At 41.0% G+C, this 19,946-nt stretch overlaps 1 protein-coding gene across 12 annotated transcripts in view; it reads right to left on the reverse strand.

The window, feature by feature from the left end:
* ARPP21 (cAMP regulated phosphoprotein 21) overlaps positions 1-19,946 on the reverse strand; it is a 643,283-nt gene that overhangs the window by 307,942 nt on the left and 315,395 nt on the right. For 8 of the 12 annotated variants that reach the window (XM_033930334.1, XM_033930335.1, XM_033930337.1 and 5 more), the window contains 2 exons: positions 8,487-8,595; positions 41-142 (listed from right to left, as the gene is read on the reverse strand). The exons of 1 other annotated variant lie outside the window; for it this stretch is intronic. In XM_033930334.1, coding sequence (XP_033786225.1) covers positions 41-142; positions 8,487-8,595 — 211 coding nt within the window. The remainder of the gene's footprint in view (positions 1-40; positions 143-8,486; positions 8,596-19,946) is intronic. 3 more of the 12 variants (XM_033930339.1, XM_033930338.1, XM_033930340.1) reach the window with 2 other exon arrangements.

Genomic DNA, 19,946 nt, shown 5'->3' on the forward strand with positions numbered 1-19,946 from the left:
AGGAGACAGCACTGAAGAGTCAATTTAAACAACTACTCACATCTTGTGCAAATATTCTCTCTCTTACTCTCTGATACTCTTCTTCTCTCTCTTCAATTGATTTATTTCGTCTGTCATCTCTAAATGGATGAATTCTATTTTGCTGAGCGGAAAGAAAATCAGGAGGGTTATACAAGTTGAGCTGTTAAAAACTACAGTTAAGTCACTGTCAGCTGAGAATAATGAATGTTCACTTAAACAAATGAAGCATGAGAATCAGAGCTTTCCTTCAATCTTCAAGTGATAAAGGGAGCTGTGTGCAATGGGTGAGCCTTAGAATTAAGGGCGAGAATGCTCTCAACTCAACTGACCCATCACGGTTTTGCGAATTAGCGATGGAGCCTATCTGCTTGTGCTGAAGCTTGTCAGAGCAACCAATTTTCTCCCTCTTCCATCTCAGGGGCCTAACTGAGCTTAGTAAATTGCCACTATTTGAAACAGTGGGATGGGAATACTGTGGGGTTTTTTTTTTGTTTTTAAGGACCAGAAATATAAATTAAACAGACCCCGGAAAAAAAGCCACTGGTCAGAAGTTTGTCTTACTTTTTTAATTATTCAAGGCATGCTTATAAACCTATCAGAAAATATAATTTAATTAAATGGAGAGAAGAAAAGAAAAGTAGCCAGAAAAGTTGAAATGCCAGTTAAAGAAAAGCTACATTATCCTGATTGATTTTAGAAAGAAGTGGAGGGGAAGATAGGCAAAAGCACTAGAAAACATGCCTTGAGACCCTGGTCATGTCACTTTACCATCCATTGCCTCAAGCACAAATATGGGAATCCTTTACCAAGATGTGCTAACCAATTTACAACCCCCCTTTTTATAAAGCTGTGTTAGCCTTTTTTATTGCCGGCCATGGCAGGATTAGCTCCGACGCTCATAGGAATTCTATGAGCATCAGAGCTAATACCGTTGTGGCTGATGATAAAAAAGCCTAATGTGGCATCTTAAAAGGGGGAAGGGGGGATTAACGTGTACTAGCGATTAGCATGCACTAAATGCTAAGAAGCACATAAGGATAAAACCTATCAGGCAGGGACTGTTTCCTGCATGTTTAATGTACAGCGCTGGGTGCATCTGGTAGTGCTTCAGAAATAATAAATTGTTGTGGTTGATTTAGTGCTAATTGTTAGTGCGTGCTAAATCGGTAAACACACCTTAGTAAAATGACCCCTTAGTTTGCAAGTCCTCTGTGGTCAGAGAAATACCTAGTGCACCTAAATGCAGCTCCCCTTGAACTTTGCTGAGAAAGTATGAATTAAAACCAAATCCCCCTACCCTTCCTTCCCTTTTAAGATTCACAAATTTCTCAATTCCTGCTGTTTAGAAAATCCTGACACTAGATTTCTGTGGCCACATCTGTCTTGTTTCTGCAAAACAAATCAAACTCCCAGAATTCATAGTAAATTAATAAACTGCATGCTTTCTTGGACTGTCGGAGTGATGCAATGTCAGCTGTCATACCCAAGAATAACTCAATGGCAATACGAAATTCTGAAAATGAAAGTTGCTTCCAGTTCTATAAAAGAAAGTGTCGGTTAATAGCTCAGCCAGTATTCAATCATCAGTGATGTAAAGGTGAGCTTTGCAATAGGCCATCAACAAAACCAACATATTAAAGGAGGCAAGAGGGACCTTAAACAGACCACAGATTCTCAAGCAGCTTTGTAACAGTTGACCATCTGAATGCTTTTCAGATTAGTCTAGCAAAACACCAAAAAGAAGAAAGAAGTTCTCTACAAAACAATACAAATGAAAAAGAAGTGGACCAATGGAGTAAAGAACGAAAGAAAAAGGAACCTAGGAGTCAAGGAATGAGAAAGTTTATTATGATAAAAACTAGACCAATTGGCTTTTCCTCACTAACTCTCCTCAAAGCATTTGTCAATGAAAGCATTCACATACATATTTTCCTTTTTTGAGGGTTAAACCCCCAACAAGAAACATTTGTGGGTAGAACTGCTCAGATTGATGCAACTCCTGATGCAGGTGAATGCGCTGAAACATGGCACCATACCGAGTCCTTTTTCTGAACTTCCACAGTTCTGGGGAGCTGTATTTTTTATTTTTTTTTACAGACTTGACTGTCTAGTTTTTATTATAATAAACATGTCTGTAATTCTTTGACTTCTAGGTTCCTATCGATTTATTTATTTTTTATTGGTCCTCTCCTACTTTGTTTTCATTCAAATTAGTCTACCATAATTCCAGCATTAACTGACTTATGAATAAACTTTTATACAGCTAACTATGACCCTCATTTACTAAGCCACGGTACAGGTTTCTGCCGCTGCTCCAATGCTCATAGGATTGTATGAGCATTGGAGCAGTGCCAGAGCATTTAGGCCCTGATTCTCCAAAAGTGCGTCCCGATTTTAGACAGCTGTAGGCGTCCTACAGCTGTCTAATCAGCCAATCGGGATGCACGTTTTTTAAAAAAAATGCTCCCCAGGCAGGCCGCCTATATTGAAGGCGAGGCCCGCAAGACACCTAGGCCCTGATTCTGTATAGGACGCCCGGGAGAGGCGTCCTATTCAGAATCGGCCTACACTAAACCCCGATTCTGTAACCTGCGTCCATGTTACAGACGCTGGTTAGAGAATCGGGTTAGATTAAACACGGCCCGCTACACTTATCGCGGCAAGGGATCTCTCTGCCGCTATAAGTATAGCGGGCCGCGGCCTGTCCGATCACTGGCAGGAAGGGTGCCCAATCCCTCCTGCCCGAAGTCGCATCCTCCCCCCCCCGGCGCTAACAACCCCCCAAACCTCCACCCCACCAAACTAACCTGTTCTTACAGCCAGATGGGTCTTGCTCGTCCAGCCGGCAAGCACGCCTGGTCGAAATGAGGCGGGCCCACCCCTTCCCGGCCCATCCCGCCGATGTCTAAGGCCTGATTGGCCCAGGCTCTAGAAGCCTGGACCAATCAGGCCTTAGGCATAGCGGGTCCGCCCATCCCCACTTTCTGATTGGCCAATCAGGCCTTAGATTAAGTGCTCCAGGCTGCGGTAGAAACCTCTACCACGGCTTAGTAAAAGGAGGTGGTATATATTTTTAGGGATCAATATTCAGAGAGATGCAACCGGGCTTCCATTAAAACTGCGTGTGTGGATAGTGCCATTAACTATCCCCTCCCTATTTTTTTTTTAACCACCCCTCTTTTCCCCTGGAAATATTATAAATTCTATCTGTTGTTATTCTTTCCCTCGTGGTTTTCTCAAGAACCATTTGATCACTGTATTTTGTCCTCTCCAAACCTATTGATTTTTATTATCCTGTAAATCACAAAATTTTTTTTATACAATTGGTGACCCTCTTAACTGCCTAAACCAAAACTGACTATTAAATGGGCATAAGGTAACTGGACAAATCAGACCACATAAAACATACTCCTATTGTACGGTTTAATCTATCTGGTTAGAGGCTGAATAGTGGCCTTAACTGAATAACTGCTAGTCATCCATCCATACTCAATGTTGGTGTCTGGAGATGGTCCAACATTGGATAATGGGTCATAATGCCAAAGCCAGGTTAAAAAAAACGCTCACTGCTGCCAGGTGAATATTTACCCTTTATTACCTAATGAATGAGCATGTTAGCAATTCTGCTGGTATATGTGGTGGTGGGGGGGGGGGGGGAGGAATACTATTTGAAATCAGATCTGTTCTATTTTATTCTCATTTCTGATGTTTATTCCATCTTGAAATATCCTATTATCGGGAATCTGAAAATTTTGTACTGAAAATATTTTTTGGCATATGAAGAGTATGACTATGTAAACTCTTGAACAAACTTTAGCCTTCAATGTTTGTAGTGTCTGGATACACACCAGCCTATGATCTTTGTGATATACTGAGAGACAAGGACACTTTTCACCCAAAGATAAGTAAAACAATTTTTTGGTTAACAATTGCTATATAGATATTGATGGCATCTCATGACAAGAATATTGTTAAAAAGTAAGCTATAATATTGATGGTGGAGTTTTTCTGACCAAGGATGTGCCTCCTACTTCAAATTTTATTAAAAGATTTTTTTGAAGTAAGATTAAGGTCCTTTGGCTACTGAATTTACTATATCCTTAGAGACACTGAGGTCTTTTCTCCATCGAGATAGTGATTGGGTGATTCAATCCCTGTATCAATATTTGAATATTGAAGTTTTCTAAATGTTATTTTTGTGTGGAATTTCATATCCTATAAAACTACATGTCACTTTAATTCAGGGGGGTGGGAGCATGTCATCTTAACTTCATCTAACTTGTCTTGCATTTTTGCTACTACCCAGTCCATTTCCCTAATTTTCCAAACCATATTTTTGTAGTCAAGTAGCAAATAGGATATCTATAATAGAAACCAACACCCTCTATCCCTCTTATCTAGCTGTAGAGCTGTTTGTATTTGTCAGGCATTGTATGTTTAAATATACAGTCAAACCTTGATTTACGAGCAAACTGTAACTCGCAAACCGAGCATTGACTCGATTTGCGATCCCCCACCCGACTCGACCGCAGGAACCAACATTATTGCTCCCCCAGAGACCACAGGCGCTGCTCCCTCCCTTCACGATCGTCTCCTCTCCATCTACTGACCGGCCCTGTCCTTACCCGTGTGCCACCGGAGTTAGAAAGTACCTGACGCCAGTCTGCTGCTGAGCCTTGAGACTCGAGATCTCATGAGAATCTCGGAAAGGGTGAGATCCAGAAAGCCTGAGCATGCGCCGATGCTCAAGGCTCAGCAGCAGACTGGCAGCAGGCACTTTCTATCACTGGCGGTGCAGGGGTAAGGACAGGGCCAGTCGGGGAGGGAGGGGGGAAGAGGCGATAGCAGCACCGGTGGCCTCGGGTGGAGCATGGGAGTCGGGGTGCATCCGGCAGGAGTGAGTCAGCACCTGAAAGTCCCAGCAGAGGGGGTAGTGGCATCGGGGGGGAGGGGGGGGCAGCATCTGGGATCGGCAGAGACAAACGGGGTCCAGTCAGACTCTGTGGCGGCGACGGCGGTTTGTTTACAGCCAGCACCACCTGCAGTGAGAGGCAGCGAACAGCAGCAGAGGAGGAAAACTGGAGGAGCTGCGTGGATAGGTCTGTGGCAGAGGCAGCGGTGGAGGCGTCGCTAATGGTAATTAAGTTTTTGGGGATGTGGAACGAATTGTTCTAGTTTACACTAACATGGGAAAAGTTGCTTTGATATACAAGTGTTTTGGTTTACGAGCATGCTTCTGGAACGAATTATGCTCGTAAACCAAGGTACCACTGTAAATAAAAATAGAGAGGAAGAAATCATCTACTTTTACCCATCATTGTCCTGTGGCTGAAAATCCTCTTTAAGGGATGAGTCCTACACCAAATGCAGGTCTCACCTTATGTTCAGGGGAAGCAATGTTATACAATTACAATATTTGACAGACACTTGGAAAAAATAGATTCACTCAAATGGCAGTAACTTAAATGTAGCATTAAAACCCCTGCTACTCTGTTTGCTCTAATGCTTGTTGTTTTTTTTCTGAATTCACAGGAAAAGGCTGTTCTTAAGGTCTTACCCAAATCATGAAATCATTGAAATTGCAATTACTGGCCTCTACGACAAGTGGTGCTGTTTTCTTTTGTGGAATCAACATTTTGCCTATAAGGATCAACCTTTCCAATTTGTTGCACCCATCAGTTGAACTTGCCTATCTCTTTCTCCCTCTACCCCTGATCTACTATTTCTATGTCATATCCTCTCCGCTGTGCCTGCACATTATCCCCCTCGCCTGATCACCAAGATGTTTCCCTGCTATTGTGCTGTCCCCTTCCCACCATCATTAGATGTTATGCCAGCTCTGTCAGCATGCTTGCTGCGCCTCGGGATCATTTCAACCCTCACGATCACCAGATTCTCTGCCAGTTTTACCCCCACGACTGTCATATGTTCTTGTATTAACATGTTCCTCACTCCCAACAGTAATTTCTTGTGCTGGCTTCCTTCTGACTCTCACCACCTCCCTACACTGATGTATACTGATCAACAGTTTCTAGGTTGGCTTTTCCCACCCCTCCACCAATCAATGTTTCTGATTTGGCTCATTCTTTTGTTCTTCCTCTGGTATCAGCTGTTCTAAACTGAATCCCACTCCACTTTCCCTTTAATTGAGATATTTTTTCCTTTCACTCCTCTGTAGTTTGATCCTGCCTCCAAGCTGCTGAACCTTTGTTGGGACTTCTGGCTCCTTCCCTTCCCTGGCATAACTACAGATGTTTACAAATTACTATTTTACAGTATTTTGTTGGCTTGGTATCAGGTCTAAATTTTGGACATTAATCTTACAATTTAGCCAGGGCATTTTGTTATACTATTGTAAGCATCTTCTAAAATCAATACTAATGAGGTGGGTATATATGTCTATACCTTAGTATATCACTCATGTCATGCAAAGTTGACTAAAATCCACTGAAGTTTGATATATTCTGCACACAACATAGAAAAATGAAAAAAAAAGTCATTAGCAATTACAGTAAAAAAAGATGCCATTGATCAATCATAACTAACTATCCTGCGCAGATTCTGTACAGTCACTTTTAGGAATTTTTATGTTGCATCATGAACTGAAAAGGATTAAATAAACTGATTCCACTAGCGTACAGAAGACCCATTAATAGACAGAAAAATGCATAGTAGATGTCCATTTTAAGGGCAATTCTAGAAATGTGCATGTGTTGCAATATGCATCTTGGATGCATAAGTGTGGTATTTTAATTAGCACTTATATACACATGTACATTAAGGGGGAAATTCGTCAACAAGTGCTACCGCATTAGTGTGCATTAACCATGTTAAAACACGCAAACGAACAGTATGCGCTAAACACTTAACAATGCCCATTATATTTCTATGGGCATCTTTGGTGTTTAGTGTACACTAACATGGTAGCGCACATTGATGAATTCCCCTTAAGCTATTCTATAAGCAGCATATTAAGTGCTGTACCCCCAGATTCTATAAATGGCATACAAATTTGTGTGTGCAAAATTGCACATTATCCTGAAGTGTGTGCACAACTAAACTAATGAGCCAATTAGCACCAATAATTGAGTGCTATCAATTACTTGTGTTATTTGGTAAAAATCTGGATTTGCACGCACATCTTGCTAGGCACGAATCCATAAAGATCCAAGCAGAAATCTTATAGTGCGTAACTCAAAAGGGGGCGTGGCCATGGGAGGGGCATGAGGGGGTCAGGACATTTATCAAAGACGCTTGCAGTATTACTGAATGCTGGGGATTTGCACCCAACTTATTTGTCAGGATTTACACCAGGTTTCAGTTGGTGTAAATACTCACATCCAAAGTTGGGCATGGAAATCAGCTCTAAGCATTTTCCAATAAATGGTGCACAACTTGGAGTGCAGTTTACAGAATAGTGTTCTGCGTGAATTTTTTTTAGCGCCCAAATATTGCCACCATTTACTGAATCTAGCTCAGGGGAGTGTGTACACTTGGGTGGCTCCGCGACTGGACATGGGTGGGTCTTCTACTTACATGCACATCTTATAGAATAAGTTGTGTGCACTGTTTTGCACTCTTAGGCACATCCACTTATGACAGCCATGACCTGGCATATGTGGGTGCGAATGAATTTACACTAGTATTCTAAAATGGAATCTTGGCACCATGTTGCCATTATAGAATTGTTACTTAAGTGTGCGGCATTGAGGTGCCTGCCTTGAGGTACCAAGTAATAGAATTATCCCCTCCCCCTTTGTGTTTGTTGGTAGTTCTTGATTTTTTTTTTTTTTAAATCTCTCGATGAAGTTAACCACCCTCACCCCGTTTTAGATACTTCATGGTATGTTCCTGGTTTGCTCTCGATAATGCAGTGTTAGGTAGGTCACAATCAGCACAGAAACAGGGGGGGGGGGGGGAGAAATACAGTTCAGCTACATGCAAGACAAGCACACCAGAAGTTCAGTAAACAGCAAAACAAGGAAGGAAAATGAAAGCTGGAGAAATATTCCTCTTTTTTTGTTGGGAGATTGTTTTTTAACCAGATCCCAACCAAAACAGGCTATTTTTTTTTTGATTGGACTATTTTAATGCATCATTACTTATATAGTGAAACCAGTCTGTGTGCTGCTGAAGTAGGAATAAAAAGAAGCTGTCTGGACTGTAAGAAATGCCAGACTGACACGCAAAACTGAAAATGCAAACAACAAAAAGCTCTCCAGCAGCTTCAGCCTTTCAAAATCCAACCCCTTTCTTCAACATGCAGTTAGTCCTGCCAAGCAACGACTCATGCATCCCACACATCGCCACCACTGCTAAAGCCACCACAATGAAAACTTCAATGCTAATCACTGTGTGCCACGAGGTGCGGGGGAGGCAGGGGAGCACAGTAAAAGAACAATAACATCAGTCAGCCCACCTTCAAAACAGACCAGATTTCAGCAGCTGGCGGATTGAGAACCAACCTGATTGTCTTCTTTATCAATACTAGAGTTATCTCGCTTCAAGATAAACCGCTTCTGGGATTCTTCACCTTTTTCATCTTTTAAATGTTCACAAAACCTTTGCTCTGGTCTGCCAGCAAAGTAAAACATATCAATAAAAATCGTGCGGGTGTTTTGTTTTTCTATTATTTAGTCTTCAGAGCTTGCTTGCTTTGTTGTTTAGCAGACTATTAAGTACAAAAACAGTCCACACTTTACGCTGTTCTTTTGGTTTTTTTTAAATTAAAAATCATGGTAGCTACCTTTATTTTCGTCAAGCTATTACTTTTGATCTTTAAAGAGGTGGAAGTGGACTTTAGAAAGAATGTACAAATTGGAATTGAGACATCCAGGTTGGGACCTCTCATTTTCCGCTAGTATTTTAGAACAGAATCTGCTGACGTGGAGCCTATTCTAAAACACCTGATGACTTGGACATTAATGCACTCGATACAATCAGCAGAAGAATCCATTTTAGCTCACAGACATCTAAAATACCAGCAACAAACATTTTTGTGCCGAAACATAAACCTTTATGCCAGCCATTTTTGAAACATGGATATTTCCCCCAAAACTTTCACAGATCCCAATATCCTTTGCAATTTCATTCTTTGGAAGGAGGGTAGAGAAGACATAAGCCACTGGGGGATTAAGATAGCAAGGCAACCTCCCCTACTTCATCAAGTGAAGAATTATTCAATAGGAGCATATTTCTGATGTATTTTTGAACTTTTTGAAGAGAGACATGAATTGTCCTTCTCAGAGGAGAATACTTTTTATCATCATCTTAGTCCCGCTCACAACACACTCAGTCTATGTCCCCTTGTTATATACATATTTTTGAGTGTATCCTAGCTTTGTAAAATTTGATTTAAAAATTTATGCAATAAAAACCTGTAAGAGGGAAAGTTATCAAGCTGTATTAGAGCTTTAAGTCATATTATTTGCCCCTTAATGCAATTTAAAGGGCACTAACATAACTTGTGCTGCCCTGATGTCATGTTGTTACTGCGAGTTACATAGAAATGAGATGTAAAATCTGCAAATCTATCTAAAGCAGTTTAGTACTGTGTAAATTCCATAACAAGACTTGCAGGGAATAAATTATAGAGCTCTTTTACTGCCCATGAGCATTAGGGGAAGCAGGAAGGACCCAAGCTGTAGTCATCTGCATGGGTCCCCCTATCAAGATGCCCACCAATGGTGCCCCAATACTTCCCCAGATGTAATGCCCACCTCAAAGAAGTCCTCCAGGTGTAGTAAAACTTCCACACCCCCATGACCCCCACTCACCCGTATCCTTATATTTTCACAGCGTTTTAGGGGACAGATAGGAGTGAGCCCTAGTCGCTCCAGTCTTTCCGATGCCTATATCCAAAATGACACCAAGCAATCCCTAATGGTAGAATTGTATAAGGTTGCCATTAGGGGTTTGCCAATGTTATTTATGTCCTGGCACCAGCAGGGCACGAATGCTGGGGATCATTCCTGTTTGTCCCCAGATCACCATGGAAATGTAAAGGTATGGGGGAGTGTGGGGGTCTTGCTAGACCTGGAGTGCCCTTATGGGTGGGTGTTGCACCTAGAAGCAGGATACTGGGGGAACTATTATGGGTGAAGGGGGGCTCGCAGAGGGGACTAGAACTTACTGAAGGTACTGCTCCTTTAAAAGATGGCCTGGGGCTTTGGCTTGGTGGCACAATGCTCCTGGGCCAATAGACTATGCTGCTTGCCAGGGGGCTTGCAAGCACCATTTGTCCATTATTACAGGAGTCAACAACCTGTGATGCAGAGATATCATAGGTTATTGCTCCCCCTAAATGCCAATTTATACACTTCTAAAATACAAATAATGCTTCTAAAATAAGTACCTATATTTATATTGGAGGAGCAGCAAAAATTTTCATTCAAACATTGCTGCTTTTTATCCACAATATTGTACTTTGTTTTCTTACCCACCAGCATTTGGCTAACCAGTCCAATAAAGCCTGATCTATCTCTTCAAGGAGCATATTGAATGAAACCTCATTACAAATTATATGATATTTTGCAAACCAATTAGTTAAATTGGGGACTGATGGTATTTTGCTTAAACCTTTAATCAGGTAGGAAGCATAAATAAATAAATAAAACATGTCTTTTATAAAATTATCCTGTGGAAAGGTATACATTAAAAAAAAAAAATCAGACTCAGAGTAGTGGAAAAATCCAAGAAAAAAGACTGGTGAACTCGACATATCAAGTCTTTAAACTATACCTAGTTTTATATAATCTTGATATCTAAAAAAGGAATGGATTGATCATCATATTCAGGTCTTTATCTGCCGTCATCTACTATGTTACTATCATATTGCATCTTGTACTTTAAATTATCATCACATGTATTAATTCAATGATGGAACCCTTGAAGTTTATCAGTACTGCCCCTCCACAGAATAAAGATATCATCTATATACCTCTTATATAAAATTACATTATCATCATAGGGATGTGATTCGAGAAATGTACTTTCAAAATGAGCAGCATACAAATTTGCGATATCTGGAGCCATCGAAGACCCCATAGCGGTACCTTTGATTTGTTGGAAGAAATTCCCTTGGAAACAAAAATAATTATTGGTCAAGGCAATGCTAGCAAGAGTCAAAATGAAGTGATTAGGAACCCGTCTATCAGTTTCCCTTTCTCTAAGTGTCCTCTCTATAATATTCAGAGCCATCAATTGTGGTATCTTCATATACTGAGATTCAATATCCATGGTTACTAACTTAATTTTATGATTGAAAATTTTTTTATTGATTTGTGTTTATGATTGTAGACTCCTGATGCAGGCCTCTGTGGCCGAAACATGCGCATGTCGAGTCGATATATGAAGAAATAAAGGATTGCGTGTGATATTTCGAGTTCACCAGTCTTTTTTCTTGGACTTTTCCACTACTCTGAATCTGAGTGTTTGTGTATTTGACTCTCCCGTGTTATCCTATACATAAAAAATGTAACACTCATATGATTTGGGTATAGATTTGTTTGGGGATGAAATTTAGGTGGATCATGGGTAGAGGCATGATTTATGAACACTGTTTATAAGATACGTGGAGGTGCATTTTCGATACGGAATCTAAATCTGGATGTTTGGGGCAAGACGTTCACAAACTCAGCAGAAAAAATGTCCATTTTCAAAACTGCCAGACATCTATCTTTTATTTTTGAAAATGACCTATGTATAAGTTTTGGTTCTTAGGACGTCTATCATTTTTGGCCATTTTCAAAAATTAAAGCATACACATGAGAAACACACAAAAGCAAGTTTTGTAGACATACCCAACTACCTTGTCTGATGGTTGCAGAGGCATATCTATCAGCTGAGCTGCTTCAAGAATTACTCTGCCGCCATCAGCTGATGGCAAGCCCTCAATGTGTTGTTCTCCCCTTCCCCCCCTCATCTCTGGGTGGTGGTAGGGAGTCATGACCACTGGGGGAGTAATGGGGGGGAGGGGTCATGCCTTAAATCCTATAGTGATCATCTTGTCAGTTTGGTCACTTTTGGGGCACTTAGACCTGTTTTACTTTGGTTTAAGTCCCAGCATATAAGTTCTGCCTAGGATGTCCTGGAAAAGCTTTATTTCTTTGGTGTCAGGTCAAAAGCGCGCCGGGACAAAGGCGCGAGCAGACAATTGAGCGCAGCGCGGAGGCACGCGCCGAAAAAAATTACTGTTTTTAGGGCTCCGACGGGGGGAGGCGTGGGGGGCCTACTTTACTTAATACAGATCGTGCCGCGTTGTGGGGGGTTGTAACCCCCCACATTTTACTGAAAACTTCACTTTTTCCCTGTTTTTAGGGAAAAAGTTAAGTTTACAGTAAAATGTGGGGGGTTACAACCCCCCAAACCCCCCACAACGCCGGCGCGATTTGTATTAAGTAAACTGGGGGTGCTCCCCAACAAAACCCCCCGTCGGAGCCCCTAAAAACAGTAATTTTCTTCGGCGTGCGCCTCCATCTTGCGCTCAGTTGTCGGCGCGCGCCTTTGTCTTCCGCGTTGTTGTCTATGAACCATTTCTTCAGGACATCCAGGTGAAAATCCGCCCTATTCCTGCCCGTAACACACCTCCCAACACGCCCCTTTGAGCTCTGGAATACAGCAGCTTAGAAGTGCTGTTGAACATCCAGAAAGTTTGTTTTGATTATCGGCACTTGGACGTCCCTGCTATTAGGATGTCCAAGTGCTGACTTAGGCAGGTTTTTAGATGTTTTAAAGTTTTGATTATGCCCCTCATAGTCAAATATATTTACACCTGTGACTTCTGCAGGTTTTGTGCTGCTTTTTTAAGATACATAGGTTCTAGATATCTTTATAAAACTGCCACAATAGATACTGGCAGATGTACTTGTCTGTGGCTTCATTTTAGCCAAGATTTCTGCATGATTGTGTTAGCATTTTACAAAGAAACAAAAGGTACCTTTGTGTCTTTTGAAAACAAGACACAAATTGATGTTTTCTTGTTCTGTCAATCTAGGTAGCCTGTTACAACAACATAAGAGCAGCCATACTGGGCCAGACCAATGGTCCATCTAGCCCAGTTTCCAACAGTGGCTAATCCAGGTCATAGTACCTAGCAGAAACCCATATAGTAGCAACATTCCATGCTATCGATCCCAGGGCAAGAAGTGGCTTCCCCTTCTCTGTCTCAATAGCAGACTATGTATTTTTCTTCCAGGAACTTGGACAAACCTTTCTTAAACCCAGCTACGCTAATTGCTGAAACATATCCTTTGGCAATGTGGTCTAGGCTTAACTATCCTTTGAGTAAAAATATATTTTTTCCCATTTGTTTTAAAAGTACTTCCATGCAATTTTATTGAATATCACCTGGATTTGTACTTCTTCAAAGGGTGAAAAACCAATTCACTCTTATCCGTTCTACTTCACTCAGGATTTTGTAAACCTCAATCATATCTCACCTCAGCCATCTCTTTTCCAAGCTGAACAGCCTCAACCTCTTTAGTTTTACCTCTTATGAGAGGAGTTCCTTCACCTTTATCATTTTGGTTGCTTTTCTTTGAACCTTTTCTGAGATACAGTGATCAAAACTATGCATAATACTCAAGGTGAAGAAGCACCATGGAGCAATACAGAGGCATTATAATATTTTTGGTCTTATTTACCATCCCTTTCCTAATAATTCCTAGCATTCTTTTTACTTTTTTTTTGCCGCAGTCGCACACTGCACAGATTTCAGCATAGTGTCTACATTGTCACCCAGATCTTTTTCTTGGGTGTACCCCAGCATAAGATTAACTATGATTTGGATTATTCTTCCTGATGAGCATCAGTTTGCATTTGGTCACATTCAATTTCATCAGCAATTTGGATGGCCAGTCTTCCAATTTCCTAAGGTCTTCCTGCAATTTTTTTTACAATCTTCATGTGTTTTGACAACTTTGAATAGTTTTGTCTCATCTGCAAATTTGATTTCCTCACTTGTCGTTTCAATTTCCAGATTATTTATAAATATATTAAATAGCACCAGTCACAGTACGGATCTCTACGGCACTCCACTATTTAGTCTTCTACATTCTGGCTATTCAACCCTATCCTCTATATTCCGTCCAATAACCAATTCCTAATCCACAACAAAACATTGCTCCTATCCTGTGACTGTTAATTTCCCAGGAGTCTCTCAAGAAGATTTTTGTCAAAAGCTTTCTGAAAATCTATATAAACTGCATCAACCGGCTCACCTTTATCCATATGTTTATTCACACCTTCAAAGAAATCAAGAATTGGTGAGGCAAGACCTCCCTTGGCTGAACTCATGCTGACTCTGTCCCATTAAACCATGTTTGTCTATGTGTTCCGTAATTTTATTCTTTATAATAGTTTATTTGACCAGCACTGAAGTCAGGCTTACCAGTCTGTAATTTTCTGGATCACCCCTGGAACCTTTTTTAAAATTCAGTGTAATATTGGCCACCCTCCAATCTTCAGGTATTATAGATAATTTTAGTGATAGGTTACAGATCAATCAGTAATTTCATGTTTGAGATTTCTTAGTACCCTGGATGTATACCATCCAGTTCAGGTAATTTATCACTCTTTAGCTTGTCGATTTGACTCAGTACATCTTCCAGGTTATAAAATTATTGTTAATGTAGATAGCGTTTAACATTGCTCACATGATAGAACATGAAATCTCTCATTTGAAGTATAGAATGTTAAAGCATGTGTTGTGGAACAATACATTTGACCATTATCTAGATCAGGGGATGCCCAAAAGGTCGATCGCGATCGACCAGTAGATTGCAAGGGCAGCGCGAGTCGATTGCGATAGACTTGCGTTGCCTTCTGCCTGCTCCCCCAACACCGCAAAAGCCAGGCAAGTGCATCTACTGCACAAGCGCTGGGCCCACAAACTTCCCCCTCTCCCCACCAACGTCAATTCTGACTTCGGAGAGGAAGTTCAGGGCCAGCCAATCGCTGCCTGGCTGGCCCGGAACTTCTTATCCGACGTCAGAATTGATGTCGGGGGTGAAGGCTTGTGGGCCAGTCGCAGGTTGGGAGTGAAGTCATGGGAAGGAATAGAGGGGACTATGAAAGGATGAAGTGAATTAAAAGGGTTAATAGCTGGGACAGAGCATGTTGCTATGAAGAGCCAGAAGTGTCTGAAAGTTTTAAATGGAAGCGAGACAGACTGATGGAGATATAAACTTGGAGTGGAGCTGTGGCAATGGAGAAGAAATAGGCTGTGAGGGTGACAGGAACTCAGGGAGCATGTACTGTAATGGGGGAAGGGAACTGAGAGAAAAATACATAATTTGGGAAATAAGAGTAAGAGCAGATAGGAGGAAGTGTTTGCTGGGGCATTTAGCAATGGTGGAGGTGGCTGGGGGGGCAGGGAGAGAGAAAGAAAGACAGACAGAAAGAAAGAAAGGGGCAGGGAGCGAGACAGAAAGAAAAAAGAAAGGGGGAAGGGAGAAAGAAAGACAGACATACAGAAAGAAAGAAGGGGTTAGGGAGAAAGAAAGACAGAAAGAAAGGGGGCAGGGAGAGAGAAAGAAAGACAAAGAAAAAAGGGGGCAGGGAGAGAGAAAGAAAGACAAAGAAAAAAGGGGGCAGGGAGAGAAAAAAACAGAAAGGGGAGGGGGCAGGGAGAGAGTAAGAAAAAGTTGGGGAAGGGAATGGAGTGTGTTGAGAGGCAGGAGGCAGGCAGGGAGAGAGGAAGAAAAAGTTGGACTAATGGAGGGAGAGAGAGAGATGTTGATTGGGGAATGGAATAAGGTCTGGAGGAAAGCAAGCATGCAGGAGGCAGAAAGAAGGGAAGAAATATTGGATGCACAGTCAGAAGGAAATAAAACCAGACACTCATGAAATCACCAGACAACAAAGGTGGAAAAATGATTATTTTCAATTTAGTGATCAAAATGTGTCCGTTTTGAGAATTTTTATCTGCTGTCTATATTTTGCACTATGGCCCCCTTTTACTAAACTGCAATAGCACTTTTTAGTGCAGGGAGCCTATAAGAATTGGGAGCAGCGAGGGGCATTCAGCGCAGCTACCTGTGCTAAAAATCGCTATTGCGGTTTAGTAAATGGGGAGGGGGTATATTTGTCTATTTTTGTATAGTAGTTATTGAGGTGACATTGCATATTTTATCATCATCTGCCTTGACCTCTTTGAAAAAACACCCAAATATAAATTATAATTAACATTTTCTCTGCCTACAGTGTGCTTTGTGTTTTTTTAAAATTTTATTGTTGGTAGATCATTTTGATTTGGTCATTTTAAAAGAAGCTCGCAAGCCAATAAAGTGTGGGCATCCCTGATCTAGATAGACTGAATTTGGTTTACAATGATAAAGATATATTAACTCTATTTACCTAAAAATTTGCAGCATTGGCAGATTCTACACATTAATATTTTATGATTTTCTCTCATATTGGTACATTATTAGATTTTTCATAACACATTATGCCCATCTTGAGTGGACCAGCTATTAATATACAAAAAAAACTCATTATTTACCTAGAGGATCTTTCTGCTCAGTTAGTCATACTCAGCAGCAGTGGATATGCTGCTACAGGTGATCCAGGGTGGGCACAGGCTCCTAGGCCGCTCAGAATGATTCAATGCTCATTTAAATCACTTAAAATATCAATCTCTTTATGTTTATTTGCTTCTTTACCAATATTTTAGCAACCATTAATAATGTACTTTGATTCATATTAACACCTTGCATAGCATAAATAACTGCAACTTTATTATACCTAATTCATTCCAACCTCCCTTCTGAACTCTAGCTACACTTACTCTAATTATGTAAGTAAATGACTTCAGTGAATGCTTTGATTGGGCAGGATTAATGCTATCATAAGCATAAGCATACTTATGCTTTTTGAATTTTAATCTTTAGAAGCACCACCATTTGGTCCCATTTCTGACAGAAAGCATGCCCGGAGCGCTATAATATATACACACAAACCAATTTGTGTTCTTCATAATGAAAGAAACATTCTATTTCTTCTACATTCTATATCATAACAAAATAGAATGAGCTCAGCCATTAAACCATCCATTGCAATTATTTAGCTGGCTGCAAAAATTGCTGTGCCGTCATGGATATTCCCGCAGAAGTCCAAAAATAGCCTACTGAAAGATGAAATTTTCAAGCAGTTTCCCAAGGCATTCATAGAGATTTACATCACTTTTAAGCACTTACAGTCTCTGACACAGCACAGAAGAGTGGCCCTTGGAGCGGTGGCACCTGGAATTGCTGTGCCCCCTCCCCCACTCTACTGCAATGTGCACCCCTGCACCCTCTTCAAATGTTCGCCAGCACAAACAGAACCCTCCACCTGCTGTTCACGTTGCTTTTGGCACCCTTCTGATGCCATATCCTGGTCCCACAACTAGGACGTGACGTCAGAAGGGAACCGAGGCCAGCGCAAGCAGCAAGGGGAAGATGCTGCTCGCATCTGTTAACTTTTAAAGAACTATGCAGGTGAGAGGGGGCGAGGAGAGGAGGAGAAACGCCGGTGCACCCAGCAAAGACGGCACGCCCAGGGCGGTCTGCACCCCACCACTGCTCACAATTCCATTTCCTACACTAATTTCAATACACACATTGTAGATTAGGCCTATTCATTATCACTTGCCAGTGTTATAGGTGCAACCAAATAGCAAGAGTCCCCAAATCTTGATCTCTAAATTCACAGCAAATTTAACTGTTACCATAACACATGAGGCTGATAATTCTCATTAAATAGAGAATGATACGGGGACAAATTTGTCCCTATCCTGCAGGATCTATCTCCATTTCCGTCCTGTCTCTGTCCCTGAACACTCTGTACTCATAGATGTTTGAGATTTATGCAGATGAGGACAGGGCTTGCAAGAATGGAACAGGTACAAAGAGAACTCGCATGGATAGGAAGGGGACGAGGACAGATTTGTCCCCATGTCATTCTCTAGCAAATCAGCAAAACACTTTAGCAAATACCAAAACACTATCAATGTTCAGTAAGAATCATTTTTTAAAAAGGCAACTAAACAAACCCTAAGGTAGATTTACTAATAGACATTAATGTGTTAACAATGGGGACCTGAGCTAAATCGCATGCATTAAACGGCATTAATGCACAATAAGGGAGTAGTTATCAAACTGCGTTAGGGTATTAACTCATGTCACTTGCACCTTAAGGCACGTTAAAGAGCTCTAACAGGCCAATGCTCAGAACTCCTGTGCTGTTCAAGGTTTTATTAAAATTTGATTTGATCGCTTATCCAATATCTAAGCGAGTTCTCTTCAGCACAGGAGAATACCACAGGGAACAGTGCAAAAAATAACTTCCCAGTGTTGAACACTAATAGCAAATCATATGCGTGCTATTAGTGATGAGCATTGGGAACCTATTTTTTGGTAAGGAGAAGGAATGTGCCTGGCTCACATGCACAATAGCTGAGCGTATGCAAAGCTCCTGAGCACATGTCCAGTCAAAGTGTGGAGCAGGGAGCTGGGAAGACGACAGTCCCATAATGCACTTCAACTTACACCTACCCTATTCAGCTGTGCAGTCATGACTCATCTCCCAGCAAGATTCGGTTCATTCCCACTAATATTTCATCTGTTCAAGAGTATTGATGAGGGACTGTAACAAGCCCTAAAATTACGGCTGTTAAAACACATGCGCAAAAGCTGTGGCAAAACACAGGTGCATAAGGTTCAGCTGTGGCTGTTAAAACACATCCTATCCTAATGCCAGCTCCAAGCTAGCATTAGGTTTTCATGCATTAAAAAGATGTAATGAGCATAAACTTTTTAAAAAAAAATCAAAGCCAATAGCTAAAATAATGGAAAATAATATCACAGGAAAATCAGACCCCCTCCCCCCCCCCCAAAAAAAAAAAAGAAAACCCAAAAATGTTTTACCTATCCTCAACCCATTCTCAAAACCTTGTCATTTTCAACACACCAATCAGGTTTTCAGGGTAGTCCTAATGAGTATGCAAGTAATTACAATGAGTATTTAATATATGCATATGCATAATGTGGAGACAAAACATGCAAATGTATCTCATGTATATTCATGGTGTATTGTAGTGGATCCCCTCCTGAAGAAGTCAAAAACTGTGAAACTAGAGTCAGGGGCAGTGGCGTACCTAGGGTATGTGGCACCCGGGGCCCATCATTTTTTGACACCCCCCCCCCCCCCTCATGTAAAATTTTTTTTTTTTTGCAATAACCATGAAATGGAATAAATGGTCAGAATAGAAACAGGCAGTGAAAATTTTCTTTTTTTTTTTTTTTTTTTTTTCCAAAGTATTTTTATTGAGAATGGCAAAAGGTCCAGACAAGCAACCATGATCTGTACAGAAACTTATACATTATCAAAAAGAACACAGAATGAGAGTAACAGCAACAACAAGCATGAACAAGCCTCTCCCAAGAGAAAATTGCCAATGAGAGGCATAGCAATACACAACAAAAGGCCAAAACTTGGGGCAAGCAAACAAATCCCACCCCAGAACCCACAAGAATAATAAGCCGGACTAGACCCTCAGCCATATTTTATAATGAAAAAAACCCCCACAAGCAACAACACCCAGACCGCTCACCAGACACACCAATCCGCACAACAAGCACCCAAGAAACACCCAGCCACCACCCAGACAAAACTTTTCTTATAAAGCATATATTTTAACTGAACTCAGCCTTGCCATTCACAAAAATAGAAAAGTTCCCATTTCAAGCTGTCTCATGTACACTTTTCAAATCTAACATATTGTAATCACAAAACAGAAAATAAAATTATTTTTTCTACCTTTTGTTCTCTGATCAATATTCAAATCTTGTTGGTCCCAGGCTCTTGTTGTCTTGCTTGCCAGGGTCTCCTTTCTCCGTGCTAACCATCCGTCTGCCATCTCTGTTCTCCCCTTCCGTTTCCCTTCC

The sequence above is a fragment of the Geotrypetes seraphini genome, chromosome 2 (genome assembly GCF_902459505.1).
Source record: "Geotrypetes seraphini chromosome 2, aGeoSer1.1, whole genome shotgun sequence".
Taxonomy (NCBI): domain Eukaryota; kingdom Metazoa; phylum Chordata; class Amphibia; order Gymnophiona; family Dermophiidae; genus Geotrypetes; species Geotrypetes seraphini.